The sequence below is a fragment of the Silurus aristotelis genome (genome assembly GCF_946808225.1).
Source record: "Silurus aristotelis genome assembly, chromosome: 11".
NCBI classification, from domain to species: domain Eukaryota; kingdom Metazoa; phylum Chordata; class Actinopteri; order Siluriformes; family Siluridae; genus Silurus; species Silurus aristotelis.
The window spans coordinates 23,111,994-23,125,028 of record NC_139584.1 but is presented as its reverse complement, the minus strand read 5'-3'; the positions used below and the strand labels follow the sequence as shown (position 1 = coordinate 23,125,028).

General features: G+C 37.5%; 2 protein-coding genes and 1 long non-coding RNA gene across 7 annotated transcripts in view; 1 reads left to right on the top strand and 2 right to left on the bottom strand.

Annotated features, from left to right (window-relative positions):
- Nucleotides 1–1,363, top strand: part of LOC310733429 — a 43,934-nt gene extending 42,571 nt beyond the window's left edge. The window contains exon 2 of the long non-coding RNA XR_014535743.1: nucleotides 699–1,363. This is a non-coding gene — a long non-coding RNA (uncharacterized lncRNA). The remainder of the gene's footprint in view (nucleotides 1–698) is intronic.
- LOC310733297 (protein bicaudal D homolog 2-like) overlaps nucleotides 1–13,035 on the bottom strand; it is a 128,373-nt gene that overhangs the window by 22,750 nt on the left and 92,588 nt on the right. The gene's annotated exons all lie outside the window — the stretch shown is intronic.
- Nucleotides 1–13,035, bottom strand: part of fgd (faciogenital dysplasia) — a 92,276-nt gene that overhangs the window by 1,152 nt on the left and 78,089 nt on the right. For all 5 annotated transcript variants that reach the window (XM_083554448.1, XM_083554447.1, XM_083554449.1 and 2 more), the window contains 14 exons: nucleotides 9,985–10,080; nucleotides 9,293–9,429; nucleotides 8,748–8,904; nucleotides 8,157–8,295; nucleotides 7,399–7,457; nucleotides 6,872–7,018; nucleotides 6,627–6,719; nucleotides 6,414–6,493; nucleotides 6,274–6,304; nucleotides 5,161–5,265; nucleotides 3,809–3,859; nucleotides 3,485–3,586; nucleotides 2,926–3,060; nucleotides 2,110–2,250 (listed from right to left, as the gene is read on the bottom strand). In XM_083554448.1, the coding sequence (XP_083410574.1) occupies nucleotides 2,110–2,250; nucleotides 2,926–3,060; nucleotides 3,485–3,586; nucleotides 3,809–3,859; nucleotides 5,161–5,265; nucleotides 6,274–6,304; nucleotides 6,414–6,493; nucleotides 6,627–6,719; nucleotides 6,872–7,018; nucleotides 7,399–7,457; nucleotides 8,157–8,295; nucleotides 8,748–8,904; nucleotides 9,293–9,429; nucleotides 9,985–10,080 (1,473 nt within the window). The remainder of the gene's footprint in view (nucleotides 1–2,109; nucleotides 2,251–2,925; nucleotides 3,061–3,484; nucleotides 3,587–3,808; nucleotides 3,860–5,160; nucleotides 5,266–6,273; nucleotides 6,305–6,413; nucleotides 6,494–6,626; nucleotides 6,720–6,871; nucleotides 7,019–7,398; nucleotides 7,458–8,156; nucleotides 8,296–8,747; nucleotides 8,905–9,292; nucleotides 9,430–9,984; nucleotides 10,081–13,035) is intronic.

Here is a 13,035-nt window from a genome sequence, read left to right as displayed (position 1 = left end):
AATTAATAAATAATTAGGTTCCGAGAACTGTTCCTGAACAGCATTCAGATTAAATTATTATATTAGATTATTCATATATCCTGGGTATAGGCTTTAAAATCATAATGAACCTGAGCAGGAAGGCCACGAATGATTGAGATTAATGGAACAATAGGTACAAGATTACAAAATACAGGCACCAATATCAATCGACGCCACACTCAATTAGAATATTTAAATCATTACTTGTGTGGCCTTTTTGATAAACTTTAAACAATAATACAATCAAAACCAATTACTATTGTTTATGATCCAATATTAATACAGCAGTTCAACCCCCACAGAATAAAGGTATAAATGTTTAATTTCTTTGAATAATGTATTTCTGTCTACACGTGTGTGTGCGCACTAAGGATGGTAAGATTCACTGATTGGTATCGGTGCATCGGTATAAAAGTTAACGATGTGAAAAAAAATGTGTTTTTAACATATTTGCATTGGTATAAAAACTGATTTTTTTTTTTAAAACAATTATTACATGCACTATACTCTTATTATTAAGAAAGTGACCAATAATTTGTGATTTATATTTTATATGTAGATTGATTTCTCAACACGTTTTCTCAGCACCACTGCTGCTACGTGAATACGACGTATCAACACTACAGAGACCGAGGCGTGTGCTGAGTTCGCATAAATTATAGATTAACATGGCAGAGGTAGAGCTGCATCTTCCTGGAGACAGAACAGTGAAAGATTCTATTGTTTTATTTAATTTTTTTTTTTTTTTGCCACCACAAAGGCCTGTTTGTGAAAGGGCCATGCGTTAGTAGGCACTTACGTAAAGTTATGATTTGCTGTCTGTCTGAACCAAAGAAATAAAAGCAAACAATTTGTACCGTATTGAATTGCATTGCAGCATATTTTTTCCATTGAATCGCATTGTGTTGAATCGATTTGAAATCCTAATCGCATTGCATCGTAATCCATTCGATCTTTAATGTATCGTATTGTTGTTCCGTTATGGAGATGCACATCCATAGTGTGTACGTGTGTAGACCATGCCACCAAACAGACAGTACCTACAAAAGACTACAAGTCTAACAATGCCTATATTCTCCCTCAGGGCTTTGAAATTTTAGTGCAAGCCAAATTAGACTTAGTAAAGAATCTTTTTGTAAAAAGGACACAAATTTTTGCTGTCACAAAAAGCATAATGGGATGCAAAAAATTTCTGAATGATGCTTGAAGATTAGCATCACTAAATCAAATCACATAATCCCACCAATCACCAAGTGCCCAAATCTACAATTAGATACCACCTTTATAACTTTTTCATAGCAAACAACCACTCAATGTGTATCACATGTAAAAAAATATATATTTTAATATTATATATATATATATATATATATATATATATACACAATGATAAAACTTGGTACTGGATCTTCCAGTTGGACACTTATCCAAAACGTACAAAAATTGGACGATGAACAAGACTATTCCAGTGATCTTATCTAAACACTACTGAAAAACCTGGAAAGTTTATATTGAGTAAAATTTTCACAATTTTCTTGAATTTCATCAAGGATTACAGAAGTGCTGAGGTGCCAATAAACGTAACACATGCAGTCTTGTTACCCTTTTTTTTAGTAAGGTATTAATTTTTAAAGGGGACCTTTTTAAAAAAATATTCAGGGTCATATTAACATCATTATCCACAAATCCAGTCTCATATTCTGAACAATTTAAACTTTAAAATACTGCTGGAGCTGATTGTGCTTGATCCTAATCTCAAAGGTATTACACCTGGTGGGATTATGCAGCACTTCATTTGCTTCTTTTAAATAAAAAACATGGGCTGTTCCTAAAATGAGTCTGGTATGAAAGAGAAAAAATAACCTTGTAAATAATAAATAATATATTTTAAAGAACAATACAGATAAACAAACATATAGATGTGATGTGAAGAGAGTGAAGAGACAGAGTCAGATTAAGTGTTAACTGAGTGAGCACCGGTCAGACAATTCGAGGTAAGGAGACAATCCCACTGACCTCAATCTTAATCATTCCCAAAGAAGCAGACAGATAAACCACACACACACACACACACACACACTGTAATACCTGGCTAACAGTCTGTAGGTAAAGCATTAATGGTTCTGCTCTTGGAATGGCCACCCAGGTCTTGGTCCAGCTCTTTCCTTTCTCTTGAACCAGGAGCTGGCTGCATAGTACACAACTATCTTCTGTCAAAGAGAGCTGCTTCTGCAACATCACATAAGATTATACACAAGATTACAATTAGACCCACAATTTAAATTATACAGTACATGCAGTGCCAAAACATACCAACACAACGGTGGTCTAAACTCGCTTTTTTATTTTATTTTACATTTAAACTAGTCAAATAGTAGGAATATAAAGTATGCATTTGCAACATATACTAGCAGAAGTCTTGTGTAAAGGAATCACTGTTCTGCAGGGGGAAAAAAATGTTGGCATAATTATGTGTGTATAACAAGATTACTTGCACGGGTATTAACGTATCAGGGTGATACCTGCCGCTGTATCAAAGCAAAGCAGGTAGTGCTACAACTGGCACAGACGTTTTTTTGGTGGGAATCATCATGTGCATGTTTGTGGGTACGTAGGTGTATATTTAGAAATGAGTGCTGCTTGTCTGTTAAGAGGACTGGAGTATGTGGTACACAGTTGTGGTGTGAAAGTGCACTTCTGAAAACAAGGTGGGTGGTATTGTGTTCTGAAACAGATTTACTCATTTTCCAGACATCTTTGAACATTTAAAGCTAACTGTGGAAAAGTATCATTTGGGGGCATTTCCAATTAGAATTCTTTTTTAATCAGCCATTTACAAAAAAAAAAAGAAAAAAAAAAAAAAAAAAAAAAAAAGTGACTCATTTAGAGTTTCCTGCGTCTCACCTCGACTGCTGCTTTCTTCTTCTGCTCAACACTGCCCCCTGGTGTGCCATCAAGCCCTTGCAGGACTTCGAAACACTGCTTACACGTGCGGATGTTCTTGGTCTCGGACACCTTTGAGCATTTACCACAGATGGCCTGCAGGGTGCAGCAAAGATGTAGGAGAGGTCATACGAATGCCACAATCATGCTGTACACACGACAGCTTGGCATTCTTATCGTTAACATATGATAATCTTATCAAACATACGATCACAATTTAAAATAATATTAGTTAAAAAACCTAGTTTTTAATAAAATGCCCTAGTTTTAGCCTTACTGTATATTCATAATCTGACTAAATAAATACCTTAATAAATACAGTACAAAAAGTGACAGAACAATGGCAATGATAGCTGACATTATATGACTTTAGATTAGATTTAGCTGAGATTATATTATCAATGGCAAAAGGATTGTTTAACTTGAAGTGGAAAATACCCAAAAATATCATAACTGTGACGCGGAAACTTTGCCCCACATAAGCACAGGAGACGTACATTCACTTAGCACTGCCACTCACCGCGCCACAGTTCTTGCAGTGGTGCTTGCGTTTCGTGAAGTGAAATGTCTCATTGCAGCCTTTACAAGTCTCCTTCTCTTTTTCTCGCTTCTTTGAACCTTTCTACACAGAAAATTCACACACGTACACACATTTTAAGCATGCAGTGCAGCGCAGCGCAACAGTGCACCAAATGAATAATGCACTATTTCTAGAGTCACTGGTATTTCTAGATTCAATAGTTGATCTGCCTCTTTTATGAGAAACAGAGTGCGCAAAGGAGGAGAAAAAAGTGCACATTCAAGAGAACAAGATAGAGTTCCAGGTATGCATTTAGAAACTCACCCTTTCATTCGCACCTCCATCTGAATCCACAGATGCATTACTCCATGGATTCTGTGTAGAGAAAAAAAACATTGGGTTTATGCAATCATTAAAGGAACAATTCAATATGCTTATAATAATGTCTATGTTGTAAATATAGAACAACTCCAGTCTGGGAGGTTCAGAGCCCCTGCTTAAAGACACGTGATTTATTTCACCAATATTTTTAAAAGAAAGTGAACAGGACATGTATAAGGACAGCATGACAGCAGTAAAGTGTGCAGTAGGAACGACAGACTGGTTCAAGGTGGAGGCTGGACTGCATCAAGGATCGGCTCTGAGCCCTTTTCTGTTTGCAGTGGTGATGGACAGGTTGACGGATGAGGTCAGACAGGAGTCTCCATGGACTAAGATGTTTGCGGATGATATTGTGATTTGTGGTGAGAGTAGGGAGCAGGTTGAGAAGAGCTTGGAGAGGTGGAGGTACATGCTGGAGAGAAGGGGAATTAAAGTCAGTAGGAGTAAGACAGAGTACATGTGTGTGAATAAGAGGGAGGGAGCAGTGGAGTGGTGTGGTTGCAGGGAGAAAAGGTGGTAAAGGTGGATGAGTTTAGGTAACAGGTTAACAGTGCAAACAGTGCAAAGTAATGGAGTGTGTTAGAGAAGTGAAGAAAAGAGTGCAGGCAGGGTGGAGTGGGTGGAAAAGAGTGATAGCAGGAGTGATTTGTGATAGAAGAGTATCTGCAAGAGTAAAAGGGAAAGTTTATAGGACTGTGGTGAGACGTTGTATGGTTTAGAGACAATAGCATTGAGTAAAAGACAGGAGGTGAAGATGCTGAGATTTTCATTGGGAGTGACGAGGATGGCAGGATTAGAAAAGTGACAGCGCATGTAGGACGTTTTGGAGACAAGGTGAGGGGGGTGAGATTGAGATGTACACGTGCAGAGGAGGGACATGGGGTATATTGGTAGGAGAATGCTGAGAATGGAGCCGCCAGGAAGGAGGAAAGGGGAAATCCAAGGAGGAGTTTTATGGATGTGGTGAGGGAAAACAGGGGGGTATGGAGACGGATGATCCACTGTGGCGACCCCTAATGGGAGAAGTCGAAAGAAAAATATATTTAAAAGAAAGTGAACAGTCAAAGTTAGCAATCCTTGTCCAAAATCTAGGCTTTCAGAACTGGAGTTGATCGTGGGCAGCATATTCGAATTCATGATGCGCTTGTAATTTTGCTCATTTGTCATGCTTATGCAACTTGTTTGTGTTAACGTCCCAAATATGTCCATAATTATAGAGCTGAATGAAAAAAACTCAACAATTGAGACGTGGACAGACAAAAGAGACATAATTAAACACAAAAAGAATAATGTACCGGTGAGTCAGGTATGTGTTCTTCATCACGGGATAAGGAGCTGCTGAAGGCTTTATTAAATGTCTCGCTTTTCTGTTTCTGTTTATCAACTGTTGCCAAAATGACCTAAGAATAAGAAAGCACATATAGGGAAAGAACAAAAGAGAGGTGGGCATAGTTGTTATTAATTTTATATAACAAACACAAACTGGGTGTGTGCATACACTATATTGCCAAAAGTATTGGGTCACCTGACCTTCCTTCTATTTGTGGTTCTTCTCCAAACTGGTACCACAAAGCTGGAGGCACTCAATTGGATAGGACGTCTATAGATGTGCTATAATTAAATTTGGTGTTCACTTAAACTTGGAAACCCAAACCTGTTCCAGCATGGCAATGCCCCTGTGCACAAAGTGAGCTCCATGAAGATCTGGATTACATGCTTTGGAGAGGCTTTGGAACACTGACTGCACTCCAGGCCTTCTCACCTACATCAGTACCTGCCTTTCGTAATACCCTTGTGGCTGATAACACAAATATCTATACGCACACTCTAGTGGAACATCTTCCCAGAAGAGTGGAGAGAATTATAAGGGAAAACTGGGACTCAATGTGGAATGCAATGCAAAAAAAATATATAAAATCACATAACATACTTATGACCAGATGACCCAAAATGTTTGGCAATATAGTGTATGACATCCAGCAAAGTCATATTTAAAGTGGGCCAATCAGTATAAAGCTGCAGAAACATTTTGAGCAACCTGAACACATACCAAATAACAAATTTGACTACAACAAGGTCTGCTGATTATTTTTTTATAAAGATTGTATTTAACCATTCCCGTTGGCTGTACCAAACAATTAATCATCTATTTACATAGTGTCTTGTTTAAGTATGTAGTTATTAACCAGGTCTGTTAGTGATTGGTTTAAATGATTGTTTAGCACTAGTACTAAGTTGCTCAATATTCTGTCTCTACCTGTTTTCCAAACCTCTTATACAGGCCTATTCTACCCAGCACTACTCCTTCTGCTAAATGTGTCACTCTCTTTTTCTATCACTTCCTGTGTGTCAGTCTGAATCTAACTGTGTGTGCATGTCACTCTTTCTGTGCAACACAAAAATCTTACTTGGATCCACTCCTGCTTTTCTTCTGCATTTCTGTAAATGAGAACAACAGTGATAAGTAAAAACGTGCACCCACACTCACATAGGCATATACTGTATATATACACACACGCACACAATAACACACACAGTACACACATACCTGGCCTGTAGCTCAAGAGAGCGCTTCTTTCCAACAATGGTAAAGGTGTGGGCGAGGTTCTGCTTTGCAACATCCTGAACCTGAAATATTACATATTAATATTACATTAAATATCACTTGTTAATTCTTGCAAGCACACACACTTGCTTATTCACATAAACCTGTCAAAGAAAGATTTAATTTTATTTAAAAAATCATCAAACACTACTATACCCCCATGCCTGCGATGTCAATTCTCTCCCTGACACTAAACTTCTGTCCCATCAGGCGCAGTTTAGGCACACAATACAGCAGCATGTTATTGAACTGTGAAGGGAAAGCACAGACAGACAATTCAAACTGTGAATAAGTGCTGATGTCTTTGTTTCAGCTAAATCTGTTCAGAAATATCTGGAGTCTGTTTCGGAAGCATCATTATTAAGAGGAGAGAGAACAGTGACTCATGAATAAAGACTCACCAGATAAAGATATCTGTCTTGGGCTGTGCCATTTTTCGCGGACATCTTCTTTATATGACCCTCTTTGATAAGTTCATTAGCCGGATTAACGATGTCGTCCTCCCCACCCAACCGTTCATACACCTCCAGCAGCTTATTCATCTTCTCCTAATGATGCACACACAACATTAAACCCCACTTAGGACATATCATATGACTTTTTTTTTTTTTTTTGCCTTTAAAGAAACGTGTCATTTTACACACCAGGGCTGGAGAGACTACATAGGTTTTTAAAGTTTCTGGCAACATTGATTATCAGATTTATTAAATGAAGAGCAAAAAAAAATCACCCTTCATTTGAAAAAGGTCAAAGGATTACAATTAGGAACAGAGAAATACAAGCAGAGAGGGAGACAACAAAAACAAAACCGAAGAAGTGAGAACGCGCTAGATACGCATTTGAGTGTGTGAGAAGTATCAGAAACAGGAAGTGGAAACCGTACATCCTGTCTGACAACATGATGAGTGCAATATAAGCCTACACCTACCATCTTCTTAATAGCAGCATTAGAATGGTTAGCTGCTGTGGAGATCAAATCCAGAGCCTCTGAAAAAGCGAGAGAGAAAACTTCAATGTTTTTAAAGTATCTGATGACTGATTTATTGCATGATTTAAATGACACACACACAGGATGAAAATGAACACCCTTTTTAACAGCACTGGAACGTGTTGCTTGTAGACACTCACAGATAAAGAAAAGATAACAAATGGAATGTCATTTTATTGCTATATAATGAGCACACTAAAATGCAGCTCATAAGGTTCATTTGAGCTTATCGGGAATATTTTATCTAATGTAAATTATACAGTACATCATTCAATGTATCATTCTGAAATTTGTTCATAAGAACAATAGTTTCAAGATTTGTTGATGGTTCAAATATCATGCATTTTAATCAAGTCTAAAGAAAGGAAATGCTATACAAATTTGTTCAGGCAATTTGAGTAATATTTAAGTATCATCTTTTCTTACTTTTCATCCAATACAGGATGTAATATGGGCCAAATACTGTACACAAATATATTTCTACTCTGCAATTTAAAGGGAACACGATGAAAGGAAGAGGAAGCGTAACGTTTTTTAAGGGCTGAAATTGGTCTCACACACACACACACACACACACACACACACACACACACACACACACACACACACACACACACACACACACAAACTTACAAACACATACACACCCAAACATGGGGGGAAAAAAAGGTTCTGAACCTGGTGACTGGTCAACTTACTCTCTGCATCTTTCCTATCTGGTGCATCACTGGGCAGTTTCTTCAGGTAGTCTTTGAGGAGGAGCTCATAACGAGGAATACGCTGCACTGGCTCTAGCATGTGATGCTGCAATGTCAAGTTACCACATACATCCTGCTTCTGCATGGCCACAAATACACATGCACATGAAACAGCTTAGTATTCATTAGCTAAAAAGAAAAAATAATAATTTCACATACAGTCTACACTCTACAAGCCCACTGAAGGTATGCAGAGGTATCAAGGACAAGCAGTAGATTCTTTCCATTGCTAGATGCAAATCAGTGCCTAGTGGAAGCACCCCTCAAGATACCTCACCCTTGGGCTTTGCTTATATTTTCAGATCAACTGACATGTTTTGCCTCATGTATCCCACCCCTTTACAATAGCAATTATAACAAAAGAATCAATGTTTATTTCCGTTACCTGTAAGTATTACGGCTGATCAGTGTATTCTTGACTAACACAGGTTTTATTCACAGCTTTAAAAAAACTTATCTGCTTTATTTAAGCATATATGCACATTATATAACCAGCTCACAAATCACACACATCCATACACTGACTCTGACCTGGATATTCTGAACCGTGCTTTTAAAATTGGTTGACTTCTGGGTCCATGTGTTGACCAGGTCCATTGCAGGGTCAAAGTTTTTCACGTATTCTCCGTACATCTTCATAAAGGGAGCTAACTTCTGCAGGATGTCACCTATACGTGGATTTGTGTTCCTGTAAAGCAGTCAGATCCACAAGTGTGTTGTTACATGTACTGTACAGTATTGATCTTGCAAATCCAAAAAACAGATTCCCCCAAACATAAAGTCATAAGCATTTAGGTACACACCCACTCCATTTTGTCGGACAGCCGATACATGTACCATTCAATAACAACCGACATTTTGAAATAAATGCTCTGGCTATCAAAGTGACCCGTTCTGAGGAATATTTAAATCACCATATGGTAGGTTTGTATTATTCCTGCTGTGTTTTGATTTATACTAATGAGCTATATACCATAAGTAAAACTGCAGGTAACTTGAATTGTTCTCTTTTTTATGTAATACTTTAAAAAGGGGGAAAAAAAAAATCTTCTTGTGCAAAAATAAGGAAATCTCACCATTCTTGAGTAATTCGCATCTGTAGCTCGGGCAGCAGGAACTGATAGTGGAAGCGGTAGATGGAGGAGATGTTTGAGAAGATTCCATTAATTACATCTATAGGAATCCCTGCCTCTGTCAACTTAGTACAGAACACCTATAATGAGAGAAAGAGAGAGAGACACACAGACAAGGAGAAAGAGAATGAGACAGATACAGATACAGCACTGCGTAAAAAAAAGCTTTGTAAACTTATGCATACCAGTAACTGTATAAAATATGTAGCCCATATATAAAAGACATTACATTTATCCATTATGTCCTGTTAGCAACCTATCAAGAGGTACCCACTAACCCAGGAACCCAGTTTAGTTTATTAGAATTAAAACTATATTGATTTCTCCTTTCTGGTTGCTGTGATAAACTTGGGAAGCCAAGTTGAGTCTAAAATACTGAAAGATCCTGTTTTAGATTTGCTCAATTTGTACAATATATCACGATTATATTACTTTATAAAATGTTTACAAGTACAGATTATATATTTAACTTGTTTTTGAAGGGAGTACAGAAAAATTATTGGTATTAATGGTAGAGTGGTTTTGGTTACAAATGTACTTGGGTTAAAAGCAAGGGGTTACAGAGAAGGACAGACTGTAAAAAGCCTGAAACAGGAAGCAGAGTGTAAGGCAGTGTATGTGTGTTTGATATATACCTGATCTAGCAGGTTAAGTCTTTTGACGTATGCTTCCTCTGTATGGAGGAGCTCTTGTGCTATATTAAACAGCTTCTGAGACTCGGACTGCACCACCTGTGGAAACAAATGATATTGGAAAAGAAACATTACTCTCAACACCTAGACAAGGCTCACTGAAGCTTCCTTGAAGGTCTTCGAAGAATGTCAACATAATAAAAAAGCTTTCTTTGCACAATCATATGTTTCTATCCTTATCCAAACAAAGGGCTAATCCTCTTGTGTTTCTTCTCCAAACTGTTACCACAGTGTTGGAGGCAAGCAATTGTATAGAATGCCTTTGGATGTGTTAGCATTAAACGTTCCCTTCATTTGAACTTGGAGACCCAAACCTGTTCCTGCATAACAAATATACCTGTGCACAAAGCCAGCTCTATAAAGATATGGTTGTAGTGGGTTAGAGTAGAAGATATTCATTGGTATGCTATAAAGCTTTAACCTCAAACTTACTGAACACCTTTGGGATACATTAGAACTCTGACCGCACCCAAGGCCTCCTCACCCGTATGTACCTGACTTTACTAACACTCTTGTGGCTAAATGAGCACAGATCTAGTGGAACATCTTCCCAGAAGGGTGGAAGTTATTATAAGAGCAAACAGGCACTAACTGTTCATTTGAATTGGATGTTTAAAAAGCACATACAAATCTTATGCTCAGGTGTCCACAAACTTTTGTCCATACAGTATATATGCATCACAGTGTGGCATTTTCTTAATTCCTTAAGAATAAATGTGTCTGATGGATCTTAACATTCAGCTGACGTGTGTTTGAACAGAATTGTTTTTTTCTTCTTGTGAACGTCAAAAAAAAAGGTTCATTTCTACACTGGTTTCCACACATCCATGGTCTAAAATTTATACCACTTCCTTACCCCTTAAAACACTTCCTAATGCTCCAAAAGCATTATTAATTTTGTGCTTTCTTTGGTGCTCATGAATTAGCTGTAGGTTTGAAAAAGGTGTAAAATAAACAAACATTTTTTTTTTAAATATAAAAAAAAAAAAAAATGTAATACTATTAAAGCCTTAATGGTGATGCATTTATTGCATGTGACCACAAAAGTGCCCCCACACACATACACACACACATAGCAGGCTGGGAATATGGAAATGAGGGTTGAAGGGTAGAGACAACGTGAGTGTAAAGATATGTATGGCAACAAAAGCAAACACTTAACCTTTTGTAAGTCTGACTATAAGGCTCATACATATAATCACACATACAGACATGCATATCTTTGTACATACATACTGTACATACATACAAAAATTATACATACAACATCGCTGCATATCATTAAGATTTTTCCCTTCATGCATTTTTTAGTCTCCCCTTTCTGTAAATGTATCACACCATAACAGCTAAATCACTAAAAATGTCACGCCTCTCTCACTTGTGCACACAATCTGACACACAGACACACAAAAACCGAGACAAACGGAGGCTGTTGGGGAGTGTGTGTGTGTGTGTGTGTGTGTGTGTGTGTGTGTGTGTGTGTGTGTGTGTGTGTGTGTGTAAATGTGTAGGATGTTTCCGGTGGAGATCGGTATGAAAGAATGAATGCTTCCTGACACACCTGGATTACCAACAAAAAAAAAACAAAAAAAAAACAAAAAAAGAAACACACCAACATTTGCCATCTGATTTACTACTTACAAAAACTTTATATGGTTTTCTATATTACCCTTATTTAACATTAAGTTGCTCACAATAATTCCTCAACTCATCACAATCATTCAAGATTCAAAGACATCGCATTCATTCTAGATAATAAATAATCTAAATGTGTGTTCTTGACCATCTTATTATAAAACAAAACAGCTCGTGTTATAAAGTGTTGGCAGAGGCTGGAGTCTTCTTTCTTTGCTTTCAGCTAAAGTGGCATTGGACCCGTACCTGTGGTGGCTTGAAATGCTTTGTTCCTAATATGACTTAAAACATATCCATTCAAACTCTAAAAGCTTTTCAGCAAAATGCAAATGATTGAAGAAGGAAGTACAGTGAAAGATATGATCAACTAGACATACACTAGCTGAAGAAAGAGCAAAAACCAGTACAAGTTTTGCCTGTAACCTGTCGACAATTCAAAACAGGAAGACACAAAGTTATAAACAAAAGGCAGCATAAACGTAAATGACACTTCTGACTACAACCACGCCGGAACCTACTGACATAACTTGTTAACAAAGAGAAAGAGCAATTTCATTTCCCCTGGAGCTATGACAGTACGGGTGAATGAAGAATAAGGAAGCTGAAGCAGGTAAAGGAGTGGCTGTGTTTTCCAAACCTACATTTTCCCTTTACTCTTGATGAAGTCATTGTCTGGTATGCACATATATTCAAACAGCCAATTGAAAATAATGAGAAATATAAATGAGTTATTCCTGTACATATGACTTCCTATTTACTGTTTTGCTGTCACCATAGTAAAAGGTTTTGGTCTCGACAGTAACGTTGGCTGAGCTGATGGTAAACCAAATAACAACCAATAAACAAACAAAAACCATACATGCACCAATGTGTGACACACTATCAGGCTAAGGAACAGCTTCTTCCATTAAGGAGTCAATCTAATTGGCAGAGGTGATCGCTCTTCCCCAATCCCTCATTGGTCATGGACTAACTATATACACTTTGCACAGGTTGGCATCTCCTCCTACAATCGCCTTCCAGATCCTAGTGTACTCTCGTGTATTTGATTACATTATTCCATGTCTCTAGATTCATGTTACTTGTACAACATGTTATTTGCACAGTCACTCTGAACTTCACTGCCATCTTACATCATTTGTCTTTCTTTTAACTATGCCGAAACGTGCTACTTTACTATTTGCATCTCTGGTTAGATGCAAAATGGGTTTAGTTGTATTTGTACTAGCATACTGTGCAATGACAAAGTTTAATCAAATCTAACCTTTGCGTGCAAGTCAGCTAGTCTCTGCAGAGAGCTAGACCAGAGCCTGGGCAAGATGTCAGTTCTAATATGTAATTTTGTGGGACATTAAACTT